The sequence below is a fragment of the Gadus morhua genome, chromosome 23 (genome assembly GCF_902167405.1).
Source record: "Gadus morhua chromosome 23, gadMor3.0, whole genome shotgun sequence".
In the NCBI taxonomy this organism is placed as follows: Eukaryota; Metazoa; Chordata; class Actinopteri; order Gadiformes; family Gadidae; genus Gadus; species Gadus morhua.
Window position 1 is genome coordinate 4,726,646 of NC_044070.1, and position 22,195 is coordinate 4,748,840.

Here is a 22,195-nt window from a genome sequence, read left to right on the forward strand (position 1 = left end):
TGAGCCTCACATACATACCTCATGCATGTTTTATCAGCATCACACGCAGTTATGTATGCATCTTCACACGCACGTATTCAGAAATAGAATCCAGGAACGTAATCGTTTTTTCGGGTCGCCGTGTGCCCTGCCTTATCCATCGCCTGAGGCGGGGAATTGAACCCTTGTTAGACAGCATTGTCGGGGGGCGGAGGTTCTGAGTTCGGGGGCCACCGACCACCAACTGCACTCCCAACCCCACTTCCATCACTCTCAACTACACCGCAGACCACTGCCTGACGAAGAGAAGAAGAGGAGAGAATGGGAGAAGCTCGCCTAACTTCCACTTTATGGGACACGCCGATCGTATTGATTTAGCTAAAATGTTACTCCCACAAACACACACACACACGCACACACACACACACACACACACACACACACACACACACACACACACACACACACACACACACACACACACACACACACACACATAATTTGTATATTTAAACCTGTCTATATTCATAACAAGTTCATATGTGAGCTAATGATACTGCATGTAATCTGCGTTTCTATTGTGTGCATATGCTTTTGTGCGATTGTTCTTAGACTCTGAAGGGCGACGGCTACTTTGCACACAAACGACAGCTATGTTGCTACATTGGAGTTCCAGGTTGTAATTCGAGGGCCAGAGAAACGACTGTGTTGAAGTTGACAGATTCATTGATTGATGAAACGAAACAAAACCTTTCCATATTGCAAACTGGGCATCCTTTCACCTCGCTGTCCCTGTGCCAGTGCGTCCAGAGGGGGGGGACAGATCTGTGGCTGGATGGCTCCACACAATGGGGGGATCGTTCATTTACCACTTGCACAAAAACTGGGCATGAGAAGCAGCGGCTCTGTTTCCAACCAATCAGCCACATGACCAGGTTGTCTGGGTATACAATTAGGGTCTTAGGTAACACTCCATCCATCTATCCCCCAGCCCTGTAACATGCCATGTATCCAGCTATTGTTAACCTACAAATGCGGAAAATATTGGGTTGAATTTAATAATGAATGATTTTACAACAAGGGTTGTTCCATTTCCATATATCTTAGTAAGTTGGTATAGTATTTTTAAGGACTATTAATATCAGCCGACTGTATTCATCCTTAACATGCCTTGAACGATAACTATGGAAACTAGCATCTACACACACACAGACACACTAGGGAATATTGTGCTTATCATTGTGGTTTGGTTTAAAATCTTAAGGGAGATTGCAGAGGGAATGGAAATGCATTAAAGGATGTAATGGATATGCTACAATTATGTCCTTGCGTGTGTGTGTGTGTGTGTGTGTGTGTGTGTGTGTGTGTGTGTGTGTGTGTGTGTGTGTGTGTGTGTGTGTGTGTGTGTGTGTGTGTACTTGTTTGCTACGGCCTATGATGTGGTAAGACTGCAGAATAAATTCATGCAATTCAAACACAAAACTACACGTGGTACGTGCGTACACACACGTACACACACACACAAACACACAGTAAACTGTTGAAAATATCACATGGGATCCATAAAGCCCTCCTGTGCCCCTCTCATGTGTACCTCTCTGTCTTTCCTGCTCTTTAGCTTTCTACTTCCCCCTTTCTGTTTTTCCCTCTCTCCATGTCGTTCCTCTTCTTTGTTTCACTTCCTGCCCTCCTTTGATTCTCCGTTTCCTCGCCTGTCCTCACTCTCAATCTCATTTTAATTACGGCAACCTTTGACCTCGTCTATCGTTCCGGTCTGACCTCGATGCATCCTCTCTCTGTCTTTTCAACATGGCTCCAAATCTTTCGGGCTGCTTAGCATGTATGCCGACAGCGTGACATTTGACCTCGGAGGCATCAGCGCACATCCAAGGGAGTAACGACAACCCATAATAGATTGGGGGTCACAAGATGACTTCCTCTCTCACTAGACCATATGAGGGAGTTACTTCATAGACTTCATCAGAGTACTTTATTCAACTACTCTAACTATGGTATCCACTTTCTGCCAGACTACAGGTTTACTAACTATTATCTGTGGGGATCCCGATTAAATCAGGCCTTAAAAAATGCCCGAAAGATTTTACTGTTTTCCTTTGAGTCACCGCTGTAGCAGAAATAAGATATCAAGCATAAAAAAAGATAATTTAGGGGCAAGATAGTCGTTAGGGGGTTCAAATCCCAGACGGAAAGTTACAGGTTTGCTGCCCAGTGTCCAGCAGTCAACCCTTAGGTATACTTGAGAAAAGAGCCACGCTTACCTGCACATTAATGACAGTATCTAAAAGCACATTATTGAAGTATATTAATACCTTCACTGTAAATTGTAGATACCAAAAAAATAAAGAGTATTGCATTAGTGTCAGTCGAATTGAAGTCTCGGAGGAGGGAAGCACTAGATGACTTCAGAAGAGCAACATGGAGGAAAGGAGGCGGGCGGGGGGTCTCAGGGAGAGAGACAGACAGGACAGCCTGCTGGGGGTCTCAGGGAGAGAGACAGACAGGACAGCCTGCTGGGGTCTCAGGGAGAGAGACAGAGAGGACAGCCTGCTGGGGTCTCAGGGAGAGAGACAGACAGGACAGCCTGCTGGGGGTCTCAGGGAGAGAGACAGACAGGACAGCCTGCTGGGGGTCTCAGGGAGAGAGACAGACAGGACAGCCTGCTGGGGTCTCAGGGAGAGAGACAGAGAGGACAGCCTGCTGGGGTCTCAGGGAGAGAGACAGAGAGGACAGCCTGCTGGGGTCTCAGGGAGAGAGACAGAGAGGACAGCCTGCTGGGGTCTCAGGGAGAGAGACAGACAGGACAGCCTGCTGGGGTCTCAGGGAGAGAGACAGACAGGACAGCCTGCTGGGGGTCTCAGGGAGAGAGACAGACAGGACAGCCTGCTGGGGGTCTCAGGGAGAGAGACAGAGAAGACAGCCTGCTGGGGTCTCAGGGAGAGAGACAGAGAGGACAGCCTGCTGGGGTCTCAGGGAGAGAGACAGAGAGGACAGCCTGCTGGGGTCTCAGGGAGAGAGACAGACAGGACAGCCTGCTGGGGTCTCAGGGAGAGAGACAGAGAGGACAGCCTGCTGGGGTCTCAGGGAGAGAGACAGACAGGACAGCCTGCTGGGGTCTCAGGGAGAGAGACAGACAGGACAGCCTGCTGGGGGTCTCAGGGAGAGAGACAGACAGGACAGCCTGCTGGGGGTCTCAGGGAGAGAGACAGAGAAGACAGCCTGCTGGGGGTCTCAGGGAGAGAGACAGAGAGGACAGCCTGCTGGGGTCTCAGGGAGAGAGACAGACAGGACAGCCTGCTGGGGTCTCAGGGAGAGAGACAGACAGGACAGCCTGCTGGGGTCTCAGGGAGAGAGACAGACAGGACAGCCTGCTGGGGTCTCAGGGAGAGAGACAGAGAAGACAGCCTGCTGGGGTCTCAGGGAGAGAGACAGACAGGACAGCCTGCTGGCGGTCTCAGGGAGAGAGACAGACAGGACAGCCTGCTGGGGGTCTCGGAGAGACACAGAGAGGCTGGGGGTCTCACTGAGAGAGACAGACAGGACAGGGAGAGAGACAGACAGAACGGCCTGCTGGGGGTCTCGGAGAGAGACAGAGAGGCTGGGGGTCTCAGGGAGAGAGACAGACAGGACAGGGAGAGAGACAGACAGGACAGCCTGCTGGGGGTCTCGGAGAGAGACAGAGAGGCTGGGGGTCTCAGGGAGAGAGACAGACAGGACAGGGAGAGAGTCAGAGAGGACTGCCTGCTGGAGCTGAGCAACCCTTGACAACACACAGAGAAGCACAGAGTAGCCAACACACACACAAGCTGAAGGTTTGTTGAAAACACACCAATGCTGTTTCCTGGTCCGTGACCAAGTGCAACATACAAGCTGCTTCCATTCATTACATGTCTTCCTTCTTGGTCAGAGAAACTAGCGGTGGGCTAGGAAGCCACACACACACACACACACACACACGCACGCACGCACGCACACACGCGCACGCACGCACACACACACACACACACACACACACACACACACACACACACACACACACACACACACACACACAGTTATACAAATATCTGAGCAGAAATAAGGCAGGAGACAGGTTGGCAAAGAGATAACCCTTTGTAGTCGGTCGGCTCATACACATCTTATTACAGACTGTTACATCTCGGCAATTTCATTATTATTGCCGTTCATTGAAATACTGTAAGCGCCACAGCAAATGAGTGAAATCGATCAATTTTTTATCGTCATAAATGATCACAATCAAAATAAACAGTCGAAATAATAACAATTATCCTTTTGTCATCATCGTGCAGCCCTACTTAATACAGATAGTTAGCACAAAACAAACAGGTAGACAGATAGGGAAAAGAAAGGTAGACAGACAACGGACAGGAGGTTAAATCTTGACAGACAGGTATACAGACAGACATGCAGTTAACCCTTAACTGATCCAGTAATCCTACTAGGTTAAAGTTCAACTTCTGGGGAAGGACAGAGCCTGGGCCGAGAACCAGAAGCTTCCCTGGGCAGCTTTCCTATTCTTTCGCTGTTTTGTTACAGAGGTAATCAACCTAAAGGAAACTGAATTGTGCTAGCGGATGTAGCTTTCGGAAAGGATTTCAATAAGTGTATTTCTACAGCGGCGGTGTTCAATTAATAACAACACAGATACCTTTATACAGTTTAATAGTGCTGGCAGAGTTTGTGCTTGCTGTTAATAGCCAATTACGCCTTCAAAGTCACCCATCTCTTTTGACATGATTGGACGAAAAAGATATGAAGACAAATTAAGTAAGAAGGCCTATTCACCTGAATTTGAGGTTGTATGATTTGTGAGAGTAAACCAGACAAGTAGACAGAGTGAGAGGGTATGTTCATTATGAATGCTGCTGAACTAACAGCTTCCTGTACAGGAAAGACGCTAAGATCCATCAAGTGAGCACGGCAGCTTGACGTCCCTGTGGATGGCGGTGTGTGTGTGTGTGTGTGTGTGTGTGTGTGTGTGTGTGTGTGTGTGTGTGTGTGTGTGTGTGTGTGTGTGTGTGTGTGTGAGAGAGAGAGAGAGAGAGAGAGAGAGAGAGAGAGAGAGAGAGGATGAGTATGAGTTAATGTCCATCCATGCTGTGGTTTAAGTAATTTTGTACGGTTTGAGTACATATGCATGCAGGAGTGTACCGGCGTTTATGTCAGATTGTGTTTGTGTGTGCGTGTGTGTGTGTGTGTGTCTGTGTGTGTGTGTGTTGGGATGAGGACCAGGATCTTGTGGTTTGAATGATAAACATTTGTTATCATGTCAGCAGGATATCCATAACTGAAAGATCCCGAAGGGATGTAAGTGTGTGTGTGTTTGCGTTTGTCAGCAGGACATTCATTATTCCGTCCCATTGCAAAGTAAAACGTCTTTCTCTTTCCTGGAAACATCATTTTACAAATTCAGTGTGACAGAGATGGAGAAAGAGAGAGCAAGAGAGAGAGACACACAGAGAATGAGAAAGCGAGAGTAAGCGAGAGAGACAGAGGGAGACAGAGAGGGAGGAAGAATGAGGAACAGAAAAAAAAAGTTAGAGGAAGAGAGATTTTTTTTTCATTTCATTTTTCATTCTTTTATTAATATATTAGTTAGTACATAATTATGATGGGTTATAGTATGGAAATTATATCTTCCCTTAGTCCCTTACATGTGCAATGAGTGAAATTTTTCCAAATGTGGAATTACTACTCCAAATTGCACAAATTTGCCAAATCAATTCTCTATGCTAGCAAACTAAGTAACTAAGTATGATTGTAATATGGCCGCTCTTATCTGTGCTTCACTGAAACTACTCATGAGAACAATTCAATGCCGATATGGCAGTTAATTAAATAAATATAGTTATGAAATTAATCCTGAAATAAATAATGAGGAAACAAACATATGAATAAATATAAATATATATACACGAGTAACAATCGTTTAATCTCGACAGGAGCCGGTTTGATAGAAACGTACTGAACTCGGGCAGTTTGTGAGATATTTTGAGTTTTCAGAGAAGTCACGGATAATCTGCGTCTTCATGTGAGGATCCCCGCACGTTCACAGTCGCCAAGAGTGGACCACTGACTGAACCGCTCGTCAGGACCGCTCGTCAGGACCAAATGGAGGTGTTCTGCCCATGGCCCCCCCGACTTTGAGGGTTGCCTCGTGGGCAGGGGCCCCACCCGTCATCACACACACATCTGTGGCCGTATTCCCATGGACACGGGAGTACCATGGAGGTTTTAGAAGGTCTATCCAATGTCCTTCCATTTGCTAGAAATGCGGAGGCTTCTCGCATATAGTGCTGCTGTATAATCAGCGCTGTTGATAGGGTCTGAATCTGTGAGATAATCACATCCTAATCATTTGAATATAGTGGCTAGATTTAAGAAGAGCTGAGAAATACATAACGAATTTTGCAAAAAAAAAAAAATGAAATTCCTAAATGTTGAATTATTACATAAAAATCCCCTGAAATATTTTTTTCTATATTGACTAATGTATACCGTAAAATCAGCCTTATTTATTTATTTCATAGCATGATATCGATGTATTCTTTTTTTATATTTACTTAAATTCCTCTTACATTCATGCATCAATTTGTGCATCATTAGATGCTAGGGTGACGCATTATACAACAGCGTCTCAATACATTTCCATAGCTCTCTTCTCCTTTATTGTTCCACTGCGATAACGCTCCCTTGTGACGACTCACATTCAAGATATCATCCAAAGCAGACATGTTTGAAAACTAGGTCCAGAAAGTATGCTTTAGATCCCCCTCATGTCTATTGAAGCTTTGGTCTTTAAGTCCCCGCTGATGCCAAAGATGTGTCTCTTTTGCTTTCCTCTCCTAAGGGTGAGTCTCCGGTGTGTTGTATTGCGGGAGTGACTGGAGCAATGCGACGGGATCGTTATCGGAGCGATCCAGAAGACTGTGGCCCTGATCTGTCTACGTGTGACGGAGAACACAGAAGCCCTGTTTAAATTATCCTTTGATAGTCTGGGATGCGATGTATGCATCCTTCTGCTCGTTTGCATGCTAGTGTATTGTTTGTGTGTGCGTGCATGTGTGTGCGTGTGTGTGTGCGTGTGTGCGTGTGCGTGTTTCACTTACCAGGCACAGAGATTGGTCCCGCAGTAGGATGGTTCATTTCCTGAATAAGGTTGTTGTGCTTCACCTGCAGACACACAAACACACCCACACACACACACACACACACACACACACACGCACACACACACACACACAAACAAATCAGATGGGATCTCTTCCTTTTCAGTTATAAAAAGATTCTCTCCCAACATTTAAGGAGAAATACCACATCTGGAAATTCCACAATTCCGTTCAAGTGCTTGGCCGGACTAAGAATCAGATCATGTGAATGCACTCACACACACGAACAGCTACACACATACAGACACAAACGCACACAGACACGCACACACACACCTGCTTTTGCGCAGGGGCCGAGGGCTGCAAGAGGGGATTGGAGAAGGGCTGCAAGGGTGATTGGATGGTGGAGGGGTCGGGGTCGTGTGAAGGTTAGGCACAGTTCTTGGGGGTATCTTTTCTTTGCGCCGCTATCAGTTATTAAAGGCAAAGGCCTCTCTCAATGTGTGCTTGTGCATGACTTCCTCATTTGAGCTACGAGCTTGAGACAATGTTAGGAGAGAGTGAAAGGTCAAACGAAAGGTTCAGGTTGAGGCGAATCAAGTTTGTGTGTTTTTTTTAGCTCGGGAAGTACTTAGCATTTTATCCATTCTCCCATAATGCCCCAACTCTATCAGGCTATGCTAGGAATTTCAAAGTCCAAGCAACTGAATGTATGTCACCCCGTACTAAATGGAAGTCATCTGTGGTAGTGGATACAGATGATGAGGTGATGTGTTTGCATGTGCATGACCAAAGTATCATCAGCTTGTCAATCCAATAACCCTTTGGATATCAGACGACCACCTGTAGCAGCGGGACCCCTCATCCCACTGAAAGACTGGTTTTGACTTTGACTACTGTCGGGGTGGCTCATAGAAAGACCAGTCACCTTAAAGATCTACATCCAGGTTGTTTGACGTCGTCTCACAAACGGCAGACGTGCTGAATTCCGCGTGGACGGGCGTAAGCATTGGTTTTATTGACCACCTCAGACCAGATGAAGGTGCGGGGGCCTCTCAGTCCACCTTAATCACCAACTAGAGGTGCGAGGTCTGTTCGGTCCACCTTAAATCACCCCTTTGAGGTCGAACGCAACCCAATGATTTCAGCTCTTTGCAGAAATAGTTACTTAGGTGGTGTGAAAACAATATGAACCGACCGGTTAATGATCACATATTTCAAAGGGTTAAAACAACGCATGTGGGGGGAAGGGGGCGTGGGGGGTCTTTAAAGAGGCGAACAGACGACTATTGTTCAACTACGGCCCTGGCCGCTGGTGGCAGTCGGAGCCTGGAAGTGTTTTATATTACACTACACACACACACACACGCACAGGCAAGGGCACAGGCGCACACACACATGCGCGCGCGCGCGCACACACGCACACACACACAGGTACACGCATGGACGCACACACACTACCATACACACACACAGAACGACTGAAAAACCTACAGGCACACACAGACAGACACACACACACGCACACAATGAGTGGAAAACTGAAGTTTCAGAGCGTGCGGAAAATGCAGAGAGTCTGGATGTGGGCGAGGTCACTGGATAAACATCCACTTAGAGTGTGTGTGTGTGTGTGTGTGTGTGTGTGTGTGTGTGTGTGTGTGTGTGTGTGTGTGTGTGTGTGTGTGTGTGTGTAATATGGAAACAAAGTAGCCTGGCATATGGGCACGGTCTCAGCATACATTGCCTTAACACACAGAGGCTCCGTGTGCGAGTCGGAAAACAGACGCGCATACAGTGACACGCAAACAAAAGAACATACGCTAACTCACACACCCACTGACCCACACACACCAGAAAGTAGTGTGTGTGTTTATTTATGTTTCTCATTTCTCCCAGCTGTGTGTATTGCTTCTTCACCTCTTTTTAATGTCTTTCATTCTCCCCCCAATCCATTGCTCTTTTTGAAATTACTTATTCTCTTCTTGTCCTTTTTACCCACACACAGACACACACCCTCTGCCTCAGTGTCGTGGAGCTCTGGTGGTAAAAGTTTGCCAACTTTTCATATTTGACCGACCCTCTTTCTCTCTCTCCCATGGTCCCTTGCACTTTTTTCTTCTACACTGAACTATCTTTCTATCCATATACCTATCAATGCTCTCTTACTTGTATCGCCTTTCTTCGTTCTCTTTCTTATATTTCTCTCTCTCTCTCTCTCTCTCTATCTCTCTCTCTCGCGAGAGAACGGCAACTTCTAATTCAGAGTCATGGCTGATCGATAGCTTTAATTTGAACCACAGACCCTATAGACTGTACAAGGGGTGTGTGTGTTTCCCCTCATCTCAGAGTAAATTATACCATTATAATCATCTGTGTGGATACCAACACATTATATTTGTGTGTGTGTGTGTGTGTGTGTGTGTGTGTGTGTGTGTGTGTGTGTGTGTGTGTGTGTGTGTGTGTGTGTATCTGAGTGTGCTTACATTTGATGCATTTTTCCCTGCAACTATATGTTTGTGAGTTTATTAGGTAATTATGAAGAGTAAATTAGGTGTGTAATGTTTGTACGTAAAACTGTCTGTGTAAATGTGTTTACACTGAAGCCAGCTATATTTTGTTACGTGTGTGTGTGTGTGTGTGTGTGTGTGTGTATGTGTGTGTGTGTGTGTGTGTGTGTGTGTGTGTGTGTGTGTGTGTGTGTGTGTGTGTGTGTGTGTGTGTGTGTGTGTGTGTGTGTGTGTGTGTGTGGGGTGTGTACGTACATAATAAGTACTGGAGCAGTGCTTCTGCTGAAGAACAATACTGAAGTCCATAGGAAAACAACATATTCAACCATTTAGCTACAAGGATACAAAACATGTTAATTGAGGGCAACAAGAGGCTAAAGGACTGAACAGAGGCTGAGCAGGCCCTACTTTGGTCTAGCCATCCTCATTTAATTAGTATAGAATCCAGGCTCACGTTGGAAATCAACCTACAGCATAAAGGCATTATTCGTGGTCACTTGCGTTGAGAAGAGGACCCAGTTGGCCGGCCATTATGCTTGGCAGTGCTAGCGGTGCATAGCATTGATCGCCGCGCTAGCGTTTGAGCTGGTGAATGTGCCCTAGTGTTTGTATTTGTGCATGCATGCATGCAAGTGTAAAAGTATGATTGCGCACGTGTGTGTGTGTGTGTGTGTGTGTGTGTGTGTGTGTGTGTGTGTGTGTGTGTGTGTGTGTGTGTAATCCTATCTGCTTGTTATTCGGGGTATCATTACATCCATATGGTCATCAGCATCAGTCACTGTGTATAGACGTGTCAGTCAGTCGACCCACACGCAAACACACACACACACACACACACAAACCCACAAACAGAAAAACAAAGATATGCGGCTCATACACAGATACACATTAACACAACTCGCCTAAAAACGCTCACGGGTAAAGGCAATCGGAAATAATAATCTCACATAAATTAACTAAATAAAAGCCACAGCTGGAAAAATACGATACAAAAGAAAAAATGCAAACCAAATGTCTCAGATTTAAAAAATGAAGGGGAATTGGGGATTCAACATATGACTGGAAATGTAAGTCAGGCTGGATCAAAGGATAGAGCTGTTAACAGGAACAGTAAACCGACTTACTTATTCCCGGGAAGCATTGAAGAAATAAACTAATACAATAATTGGACAATAAGACTACAGTCTAAGGTCAGTAGGACTACAGTACATCAGTACAGCAAACAGAGTTTAATCGAAAAAGAATAGTATCTCATTGTGTGTATTATCTGGGATCCAGCAATCCTACTATTTTATTCAGATTCAGCAACAACAACACAAGATGCAAAAACAATACAAGATCAAGTAATTAAAGATAAGTAAAAATAAGTAGCAGCATAAATAGATCAAAATAATAATAATACAGTGAAAGAAAGTCAAGTAATTACTAACAGTAGAGAAAACAGTGGTAATAATAAGTAATGAGGTGTAGCTGTTATAGCAGAACTTTGGCACAGAGCTCATGCAGGAAACAAAAAAAGGTGATTTTTAACAAGTGAAATTGACATTATTTTAAGTTAAAGACTTCTGGCCGAGTTCATGTTGGCCAATTACACGCTTACAGCTCCCCGCCTCCAGCCACATGATGGCTCGAACCAAACACGATGTGAAAGAACGTGAAACACCTATCACACCAACATCTGAGCTCGTCTGCCATCAGATTTAGATTTTAATCTAAACTCACTAATCCCAGTTCATGTTTCGTATGAGTGGGTGAAGAAGGCTTGTTGAATTCTGCTTCAGATCAGGCAGGAGAACATACATTTAAGTTTTTGTGGGTTCCAATATAGATGTATGAAGAACAACTGATCACAAACACAAAAGCTTTTTAGGGTTTTTCGGGTACTGATCAAGTTGTTCAGATATGACCGTTGTGGCTCTGGAACCGGCTCATCTGACGACAGTCGTTACGAAATATTAAAGGGAGGAACACATGTGTGTTTGAGCGATGGCATTACGGAGGTTCCTGGTGCTATGGCCACCACGAGCCCTTTGAGACCCCGTCCCGGGCCGCCATGTGACTGTCCATGGCCTCGTGAAATACAGTTTACAATACCATTTGGAATGTGAATTTCATTAGAAAAAATAGGTATTGTGAACGATGATTAGATATTAAACCTTCAAATTACTGCATAATTATGCATTGGGATCTTAACATTTCATGATGCCTAATAAGTTAAGGGTCAATCCTATTACCTCTCTCTCTCTCTCTCTCTCTCTCTCTCTCTCTCTCTCTCTCTCTCTCTCCCTCTCCCTCTCCCTCTCCCTCCCTCCCTCCCTCCCTCCCTCTCTCTCCCTCTCCCTAATTTCCTGTCCTGGAGTGCTTTGGTCTGCTACGTGTTACAACACATGGAGTACATTTGGCTTTGAATGTTATTGATCGGGACCTTGTGCAGCTTTAAGCCTCACCTGCCTGGCACGTGTGCGTGTGTGTGTGTGTGTGAGCCCGTAGTGTGTGCTTCTGTATGGGGACACGTGTGTGCAAAAATGTTATAATAAGTTATTGTGTAAGTGTGTGTGTAGTGTGTGTAGTGTGTGGTTAAGTCCCCTGTTATTCCTGACTTCTTTCAAGTCTGCGTGCAGTTTAGCGAGCTTTGTGATCAACACACACACACACACACACACACACACACACACACACACACACACACACACACACACACACACACACACACACACACACACACACACACACACAGATCAGAGCACCAATATGCAACTAAACTCTGTCTATCTCTCCTCACTGTAATCTATCCCCCGCCCTAACCTTCCCTGACTCCATCTGTCCATCTATGCATGCATGGGTGAATGCATCCATCCATCCATCATTCTGCTTCTCCAAAACAGAAAACGATTCTCAGGCTCATTTTGCTTTCCGCTACACTTTCTCCCACACTCACTCTAACTCTCTTTCGTCCCTTAAACTCTCTCACTCACTCTGTAAATCCCTCACTCTGTCCCTCCATCTCTCTCTCCCACCCCTCCAACCCTCTCACTCTGTCACCCACTCGCTATTTATGCTCTCACTCGCTCACTCTCCCTGGATGTTTGTTCATCTCTCTCCACCACTCCAATGCTAATCAAAGCCTTTACTAATATCAATGTTAACATTGGCCTCACTGAAGCACACAGAGGAGTAATAAGGAACAGGAGCTCCGGTTTAAATATCAGAGGGTCTGCAATTCGTCCTTGCTCCTCTGTATGCTCCCTCCCTTTCGGGGGAATGAAAACACCGGAAAAGTGCCTTATATTGGAGTGGATGGAGAACACGAGCACGGCCCACAGATCACACGCCGAGTCCTTCAACATCACCGTCTCTTTCATCAATTAATCGTATCTCAAACACCTTTCTCTCACTTGCTCTTTCCATCCCTGCATCTCTCCACTCGGCATCGCTCTCTCTTTCATTCTCGTTCAAGTGTTTGATGTAGCCGGGTCCGTCCAATAGGAGTACTAAGCAGCTCCCAAGAGAAGCACAAGCACGTGGGTACACACGCATACACACACACACACACACACACACACACACACACTCACACATGTTAGTTTAACATCAAGGCAGCAATACATGTTTGAAGGTCAAAGATAGATCATTTCTATTATGTTTGTGTGTGTGCGCGTGCATGTTTGTGTGTGTATGTGTGCGTGTATGTGTGTGTGTACGCATGTGTATGGTGCGTGGTGTTCTTTTTATAACCCTATGAATCAAAGAACTCGATGAACCATTTCAGATTCCCACCATTGTCACGGATCTCCGTGGGCAGAGACCGTCTAGGGCAGAGGACGGCCACAGGACACTATCAATATTCACCATGCCTATTCTTATCTTTGACTCTCATCGCTCATGTAAATCCTGAGGTGGGACAGATGTTTTGTGCTTTGCCGTCTGTTGGTTCGAACCCTGGATGAACTGGGGGGGGGGGGGCAGCAGAGCGAATGGTTCTACCATCCATATCCCCTTTAGGAAAATCACTTTTGCTAAAGGGAAATCTGGATTCGAGCACATTCCCTATAACAAATGACACCCCAGCACAACGCTGCCATTTAACTGTAATTATGTGAATCTGCCTGGAAAGGGAATCAGGGACCACACCAGGGGTTTGTTCTGGTCCTCAGAGTTTGCTTTTAATGAAATAAATGGAGGAACGGAGTGTGCCCACTTGGTTTTCCAGCTGGAGGGCCAGTACCCTTGATTACAACAGAGAATCTGAGCAAAAAGTTTCATAACAAATCTACAGCAATACAATGGCACTTTGGGACGGGCCTCTATGATCGAACCGAAGAAGCCCTGATAAACACTCTCTCTCTCTCTCCCCCTCTCCCTCTCTCTCTCTCTCTCTCTCTCTCGGAGGCTATGTTTGTCGCGGTGTTGTGTCTGTGTATTCAACACACAGAGAGCAGTTGGGAACTCACACAACCTCATGAGGGCCCCTTGTGCCTCCCCCTTCAATGGAGTATGTGTGTGTGTTGCCAACCAGGAACCACAACACAAGAGATCCCACTGCCAGGGTCCCCTCTTGACCTCGGCTGCCTGCAGTGTGCTTATACACACACAAACAAGCACATGCATGCATATACACACACACACACTCGCAGGAACATACACATACAATGATGTGATGCAATGAGTAGATGACTTCTTAGTCAAGGACAGTAACAAGCAAGCTACAGATCTGGGGTCTATAGCTTTCAAGACGGTATCAAAGAGGGTCTCAAAGGACGCATAACTTTATCAATTTCAGGGCTCAAGCCCTTCAAGAAATTGCTCCCAAAGAAAAAAGTTATTCCCAGACTGCCCTTTTGAGATAGCTAGAAATACCAAAATGTAAGGTTCGGGGCGGCCTGGTGGAGTAGTGAAGGTGCGGTTCGGCAAAGCTCAGGTAGGGCGCGCGTTTCCACCGCTGACAGAACCCTTATGGTTTTTGAAGAAAACTTGGGGGAGCGTACCTATGTTCCCCGGGTCCTATGTTCCCCGCTTTGTATGTGACCGGGGAACATAGGACGCTGTGAGCAAATCTTTTTTTCCGTAGGATGGTAGGGGAAAGTACCGCCTTTTTCGCCTCTGATTCGCCTATGATTGGTTAGAATGGCTCTCCTCCGATTGGCTGACCCTAACCCTTTGCACCCGGGGAACATAGGACCTGGGGAACATAGGGATGACCCCAAACGTGGCTATTGCTGCCGCGATAGCCACGGCAGCAACGTTAGCATTGTGACCTCATAGCAGCCCGACAAAGTGTAGCCTGCTAATTAAGCCAAGGAAGAAGAAGAACGCGCACAATGAACAAAGATCAACAATGCAGGACGACCAAGAAGGACGGCAAATTTTTGTGTGACATTTTCTTCAATAAATGAAGCTTTCGCCGTTGTCCAGAAATACCTTGCGGATAATGTGTTTGTTTATTATCCCCCTGTCTCACGGAAGTGCGATTCTGTCGACCAATCAACCGACGGCGTGCGTAGCTCGAACTTTCCGGCACCCTTTCAGGTGTCTCGGTTGTCCCTGAAGATCGCAAATCTAACATTAGTTCGGCATTACATTAATTAATTTGCACGCCAGTTTTATCTAATTTTATACCGTGTATTCTCTGTGTAAATCCATGCACCGAACCGTTTCGGTTCAATACGAATACATCTATCGTTACACCCCTACTTATGAGTTTCATTGCCTCGGCGGCACCAGAGGAGACGCTGCTCTGTTTACGACAAAAACAACACCGTTTACGGCAGCTCTGCTGCCACACTTAACGTTGTTATGGCAACGAGTGAGCTGTGGTTTGGAGCAGAGCTATGTTTGGAGTAAAAGCCGGCTAAATCATTTATCTTTAAATATGTAAATGACTGAAGTGCCCTCTTAAGGTGATATATCTTCATAGGTTTGTGTAAATGACACTTTTCACGGAACACAAAGTCGTTTGCAACGTGGACGATGCTTACATTGTGTACATTAATGCACCTTATCACAGCATCCCGCTCCTATCACAGGAGGGGTTGTTCAGATTATTGTGTTCATATATCATGTTCATGTATTATATACAGGATATATGCGTGCATGTTTGGGGGGGGGGGGGTCCAGAGCAAACACCATAGCGACCTTGACATTCACATGACGTGGACGCAGGCTCAAGAATAGGCAAAAAAAACGTAGGATTGTCACATGTTTAGAGCCGTTATTGTTATGCGTTTCCGCTGTGGACCAAAGTTATACTACATTCTGGTGTGAAACTGGTTTCTGGTTTAAGGGACGTGGTTATTTTCAGGATTTGAGGGGGTCTGCTGCAAAAATCATATAATTCGGGATTGTTGTTTTGAGGGTGCACCCCGCCCCCCCCTTCAGAAGTCGAAAAAGCAGAGACATTAGCACAAAATCGTGTGGTACTGGGTTTGTGTATGTGTGTGTGTGTGAGGGGAGGTAGTGCTTGTTTATTTTTGAGTATCTGTGAAGTGTGTTTGAATGTAATGTGTGTGTTTGTGTTTATGTTAAGTGCATGAGAGACAGACAAGCGGAGGGAAGAAGGGGGGGAGAGAGAGAGCGGGGGGGGGGAGAGAGAGTGAGAAAGATTTTATTTGTATGCGGAAAGGTAAAAGCTGTGTATATGAGTAGATGTTTGTGTGTTTGTTTGTGTACCTGTGTGTATGTTTACTGAAGAGTCCTACTTATGTGAGAAAAACCAGTGTGTTTATCTGTGTACCATCTCAGCCGGGGCACAGGTGGGGTGTCAGAGTAATACGTCAGTGTCTGCATTGAACTATTGTCCTGCAGTTTGGGAGTCTGCAAGATGAAATTGAGGATGTTGGTAGAAATAGAAAAATCAAAAAGGGTAACGCTTTATATTACGGTCCTTGTAATAAGCCTTTGTTAATAGGTAATAAGACACTCATAGGACATTATATGCTTATTGATATTAATTGGTGTTAAGACTATCTATAAGTGTTAATAACATAATAAACATGTTTATTGTGAGATTATAAGACTTTAATAAGCACTTATAAAAAACTTGTTAACTATTTATTGATAGCTTAATAACATTAATAATAGTTCCATGAGTTTCTTATAGTTGTTAATGAAAGCATTAAAAAAACATTTATTGAGTCTTATTAACTTACCTATTATGTCATTGTTAAACCTTTACTAAGCATTATGCTTATAAAGGTTAATAAATCCTTTATTAAAATGCTAATTATGCATTTTGCAGGTACAGGATCTAAAGCGGGAACAATGCTTATTAAGGTTAATAAGTCTGCACATGTTGAGTGAGTTTGATCTGTTTTGTGCCTCATATAGGCTGCGTCTCAATTCAGGGGACGCGTCCTTCGAAGGCTGTATTGAAGACCGCTTGCGTCACGGCGGCGCGTCAAGGCTGTCCTATTTCGAAGGCTCCTTCAAATTCGGCCGAGTAATGCAGCCTTCTTTTCCCAGTCAACCGGCTGGATCCTTCCATGGACACATTAAAGAAAGGACAGCAGACTTAAACATGGCCGCCCATTCATTCCTATGAAAACTGCTCAATGGCGCAGGGGAACATCAAGGAGAGATTTGCTTCCGCATCATGGGCGCCGAGCCACGCCCTAGTGCATGACGTGCCGGATGCAGAAATATTCTCGTTAACTAGCATTGTTAGCATTGTAGCAACATAAGCGAGAGGTCTGAGCGAACAGTCGCATTGTTTACCGACCATGGAAGTATAAGTTAATAACCACCCCGATGATTCTCTATATGTGATCTTTAAATTACACTCCTGTAATCTGGACAACAATTATTATTTAACAATTATTATGCCGGGCCAAAACAACATTTTTTGTTTCACTACGACTCCTTTCAGCTGCCCATCCCTCCTTCTCCTGCAAAAAATAAATAAATAAAATAAAACGCTTGAGGTAGCGTTTTGAAAAGAGAAAACTTACATTTTATTAGTACATGGTATAAAGATAATTATGAGCCTTTGATTGATATCCAATTTTTTTGAGAAGACACGTTCCTGTTCCCCACTTGTATTGGAGTGAACGGAGATATCTACCTCTGGGCCCCCTTGAATCGAGGGACCCGTCCACAGCCCGCTTAAACAGCTGCAATACCAGGCTTGGCCACTGAGCACTGGTGGATTGCGGAAGTATGCAGTGCTCTTGGGGGCCGGTTCCGTATTCCAATATCCAAACCATCCGTACTTTCTAGCCTAAGCTTGAGTACGTAGGGCGTTCCGATTCAGATCGGGCGAAAATAAGTGTACTGAAAGGACCCGGATGGTGAACTCAAAACGATCAAATCGCGAAGTGTGTGGCGATGTACACTTTTCGTACTCAACGGCAGCCATCTTAGCTACGTAGCGGAAGAGGGCGGAGCCAGGCTGAGCCAAAGTCGGCGCATTTTCCACATAGCCTGCATTAATAGTCATTTTGTAGTTTTTATAGTTTTTATAGCTTTTTATAGCTGCTAGGCGTTGAGAGTTCACCGTTCAAAGCGGGATGTTTATTGCGGGGGAGGAGCCGCGGCGGCAGTCGTGATCGTAATTTCCGGTTAGTGCAAAACGGAGTATTCGATTTGGAACAACACTGACATCTGAAAATTAGCGCACTTATTGTGTGTGGATAGTGTACATCGTTTAAGTGTACTCATGGAAGTATGGATATCGGAACACGGCCCTGGGTCCTTCACGGCCCAACGTATCCCAAGAATCATTGCGCGTTGGATTTTTCAGAAATGGCGTCGGAGAGAGCGGAAGTGGCAGTTGCAACAAATTACATATTTAATGACAAAACTATGTAAATAAATAATAAAAATCCACTGGGTCTGCCTACCCAGTAGACTGTGGCAAACGTTGCCATGGGAACTTTAAGAATGTTATGCCATAGTAATGGTAGCTGGTTCTAGCTAGATAGTTGTTTGCTAGCGAACTCTTTTGGCTTACATTACTTTCTTTCAGAGGCTTTGGCGTGCTACATTTGAGCTAACGTTAAGCCTATGCTATCATGTGAAACTAGGTACAAACGTATCTAATTCTAACAGTAGTGTCATGAATCCATGTCTAAACGGCTTAATGCTTATTGTAACCTGTCTGCTAACTGTCTATTGTGGCCAATGTTCTTAGTGTTTCTTTAGACAGTAACAAGAAAGACCAGCCAGATGGATTCTCAACCATCCCGAGGCCAAGGAGAAGCCGGACTCAGATTCGTATAGTCCGTTTTATTAAATGTTTATTATTTATTTAAAAAATATTTTTATTTATTACAAATATTTTTCATTAAAGTTTTTTAGTTTTTAAAATTAAAGAAATATATATTTTTCAAAAGAATCATCAAAGTGTTTTTGTGTTTCACCGCCATAACATTGTATTTACAGTATGTCTTCTTTATTTCTAATTTTATCAACCTTGTTAACATATAGTACTCATTAACTGTTAATAAGTGTATATTAAAGGACATATTAAACAAAATAAGCATGGTTCCCGCTTTAGATCCCATACCTGCAAAATGCATAGTTAGCAGTTTAAAAGTATTTATTAACCTTAATAAGCATAAAAAATGCTAAGTAGAGGTTTAACATCGACATAATAGGTAAGGTTAGGGTTAGGTTAGTAAGACTCAATAAATGGTTTTGTAATGCTTTTATTAACAACTATAAGTAACTATTATTAATGCTATTAAGCTATCAATAAATAGTTTAAAAAAAAATTATAAGTACTAAAAGTCTTATAATCTCACAATAAACTAGTTTATTATGTTATTATTAACACTTATTGATAGTCTTATTAACACCAATGAATGTTAATAAGCATATATTAAGATTCTTATTACCTATTAACAAAGGCTTATTACAAGGACCTTAATATAAAGCGTTACAGTTAAAAGTTAAAACAAAGACCAGGCTTTGGACACTTTGCTTCAGAATGCATTGGCTTAACAAGATGTTATTATAAAACATCTTATGGAGGAGGATAGTAGACAGCTTTTTGGGAGGGGTTTACTTACACTGCCACTTTTCCCTTCAGTTACAACATAAAACATAACATAACTCTAAGGCCTCACTAGAAACTCAACTTTCTTTGTGATACATCTCTGATATACTTTGATTCATGTTGTATGGCCCATATTGTATCATTTATTACATGATGTGCGTGCAGTAAAATGTATTATCAGTCTATTGTATTTTCGAAAAGAGGTTAATCTCTGATACATAATATATTATAAAAATGACATTTAATGTGTTCAGGCATGGCAAGGGCACCTCATCAACTCAGGGGCCGTGCAAGCATGCTTACTTATAGTCCCCTCAACAATGTTTAGAAACTAAGCAACAGACACAAGCACATGCATCAACCTACACACCAACACATACACACACATACAATATCTCATGCAGCACATGGATTTGGTAGAAAGAAAGAAGAGCTAGTGAGAGATGGGTGAGACAGAGAGACGGGTGTGAGGGAGAGGTTCACAGACTCAAGCCCAACCAAAGATGGGGGGAGGGTGAGGATGCATGGGGGAGATAGGCGAGGATCACAGGGGAATTGAATGCTTTCTAAGTGCTGTAGGTCCTGACAAGTTTTGTGTGTTTGTGTGAGTTTGTTTGCGCCCACCCATGCTTATAATAAACAGTGTCATTTGAAGACGTCGGACCAGCAGGTCACCAATACACTGATACAACAATTCCCAAAAGAGATACTTTTCCTTATCTCCTAAAACAGATCCCTTTGCTTCCGTTATACTCACTCCTGTCCTGTCTCCCTCTCTCTCTTGTCACCCGTTAATTGGAGGCCTGCATTCCTTCCTCTTCTCTTTTTCTTTGCTGCCAAGTCCTCCCCATGGGAAAGACCGCTGAGGCATTTTCATTTGATTAGAGCGGCAAAAACCAAACTATTTTCAGACCTCCGTTCTGTAAGCCGTCCCAACCGTCCTCAACGGCTTTGTCCCGTGCCGTGTAATAATGGGCAACAAGTCTAATATGAGACACAAGATGTTCTGGATAATTAGTTCCTGTTGTGGTGTTCCTAGAAGGCACACCACAAGTGAGTGAGACAGGACCTTCCCACCTTCAGGGCGGAGGTGGTGGTGATGGAGGTGGGGGTGATGGAGATGGAGGTGGGGGTGTTCGTCAGAGGCAGAAGTGTTATTAATGATGAAAAGCAATGCTGAAGAATGAAAGAAGTGGAGGATGCTAGCACCCATAGCATAAGCCTGCAGTGAAAAGACGCAAGTGGAGTCTTGTCACAGCAGGGTTGACACAGGTGTTAGATGTAAGCATCCTCTGTCCATTGATATGGACAGAAGTATTAAAGTAACGATTCCATAACTATTCAAGGCAGAAGTAAAATCCTCTCCCAGCCTATGTTGGGCCATGAAATTTAAGCTAATAAGTATGTATTCATGGAAGAATCGTGATAGTTGTCTAATTCAGAACTTCCCTGCAGTAAAATCTTTGGGGGAATTTTACCTTTTTTACTTAGGTTTGCATTTTGTGTTTTTATGCATTGCAATCAACTTATATAATTTTTCAAATATAACAATTATTTAATCTTACATCAGACACTTTACTCTGCTTGCATGCCATAATCAGCCACACCACCTTCCCAGCACACAGCGGACAGCAATAGATTAGTGCCCCTATGCTTCGGGAATAGTTTTGAATTGAGAATATATTTTGGTTCAAATCGTGACCCTATGTATCAAAATCTAATCGCAAGATACCAAAAGATTGACACCTTTGTTTTAAAGTCAACCAATCATCTCTCCAAGTTTCACGCGTCAAGTATGAAGTGTTTCCTCTACATCATATATGCACTTCAATCAGTTCAATCAGTGAAGTATAGGATACAAAATGACTCCTCGTTCAAAGAGTACTACAAAGTCCTAGAGGAGTTCCAAGGCTATGGGTCTCATTGCACAGTGATTATCTTAAAGGGGCACTTGAGCGAACCAACTTCTTGAGAGACTTTCATCAACATTATACTTGTGATAATGTTGTCATGAATATGTATTCAGAAACTGCTGATGAGGAAACAAAAAATAACTCTTTGATCATTCATTCTTCTGTTTTCTCACCCTTTCTTTATGTAGAAGGGGTGGAACACTGGCGCCCTCTATAGGCAAACTGTGTCATGACACCAATGGAATAGGAAGAGGAGAGATTAGAAAGAATAGGAGAGGAGGAAGCTTAGCAGAGCAGAGGATAGGAGACCAGAGTGGAAGGGAGAACAGTCGAGGGAAGACAGCGGAGGAGAGCAAAGGAGACCAGAGTGGAGAGGAGAGAGCAGAGACCAGAATGGAGAGAGCAGAGCAGAGACCAGAGGGGAGAGAGCAGAGCAGAGACCAGAGTGGAGAGGAGAGAGCTGAGACCAGAATGGAGAGAGCAGAGCAGAGACCAGAGGGGAGAGAGCAGAGCAGAGACCAGAATGGAGAGGAGAGGAGAGACCAGAGGGGAGAGCAGAGACCAGAGTGGAGAGGAGAGAGCAGAGACCAGAATGGAGAGAGCAGAGCAGAGACCAGAGTGGAGAGCAGAGACCAGAATGGAGAGAGCAGAGCAGAG

At 44.3% G+C, this 22,195-nt stretch overlaps 1 protein-coding gene across 2 annotated transcripts in view; it reads right to left on the reverse strand.

Moving 5' to 3' along the window:
• Nucleotides 1-22,195, reverse strand: part of sugct (succinyl-CoA:glutarate-CoA transferase) — a 63,203-nt gene that overhangs the window by 5,250 nt on the left and 35,758 nt on the right. For both annotated transcript variants that reach the window (XM_030348732.1, XM_030348731.1), the window contains exon 13: nt 7,128-7,191. In XM_030348732.1, coding sequence (XP_030204592.1) covers nt 7,128-7,191 — 64 coding nt within the window. The remainder of the gene's footprint in view (nt 1-7,127; nt 7,192-22,195) is intronic.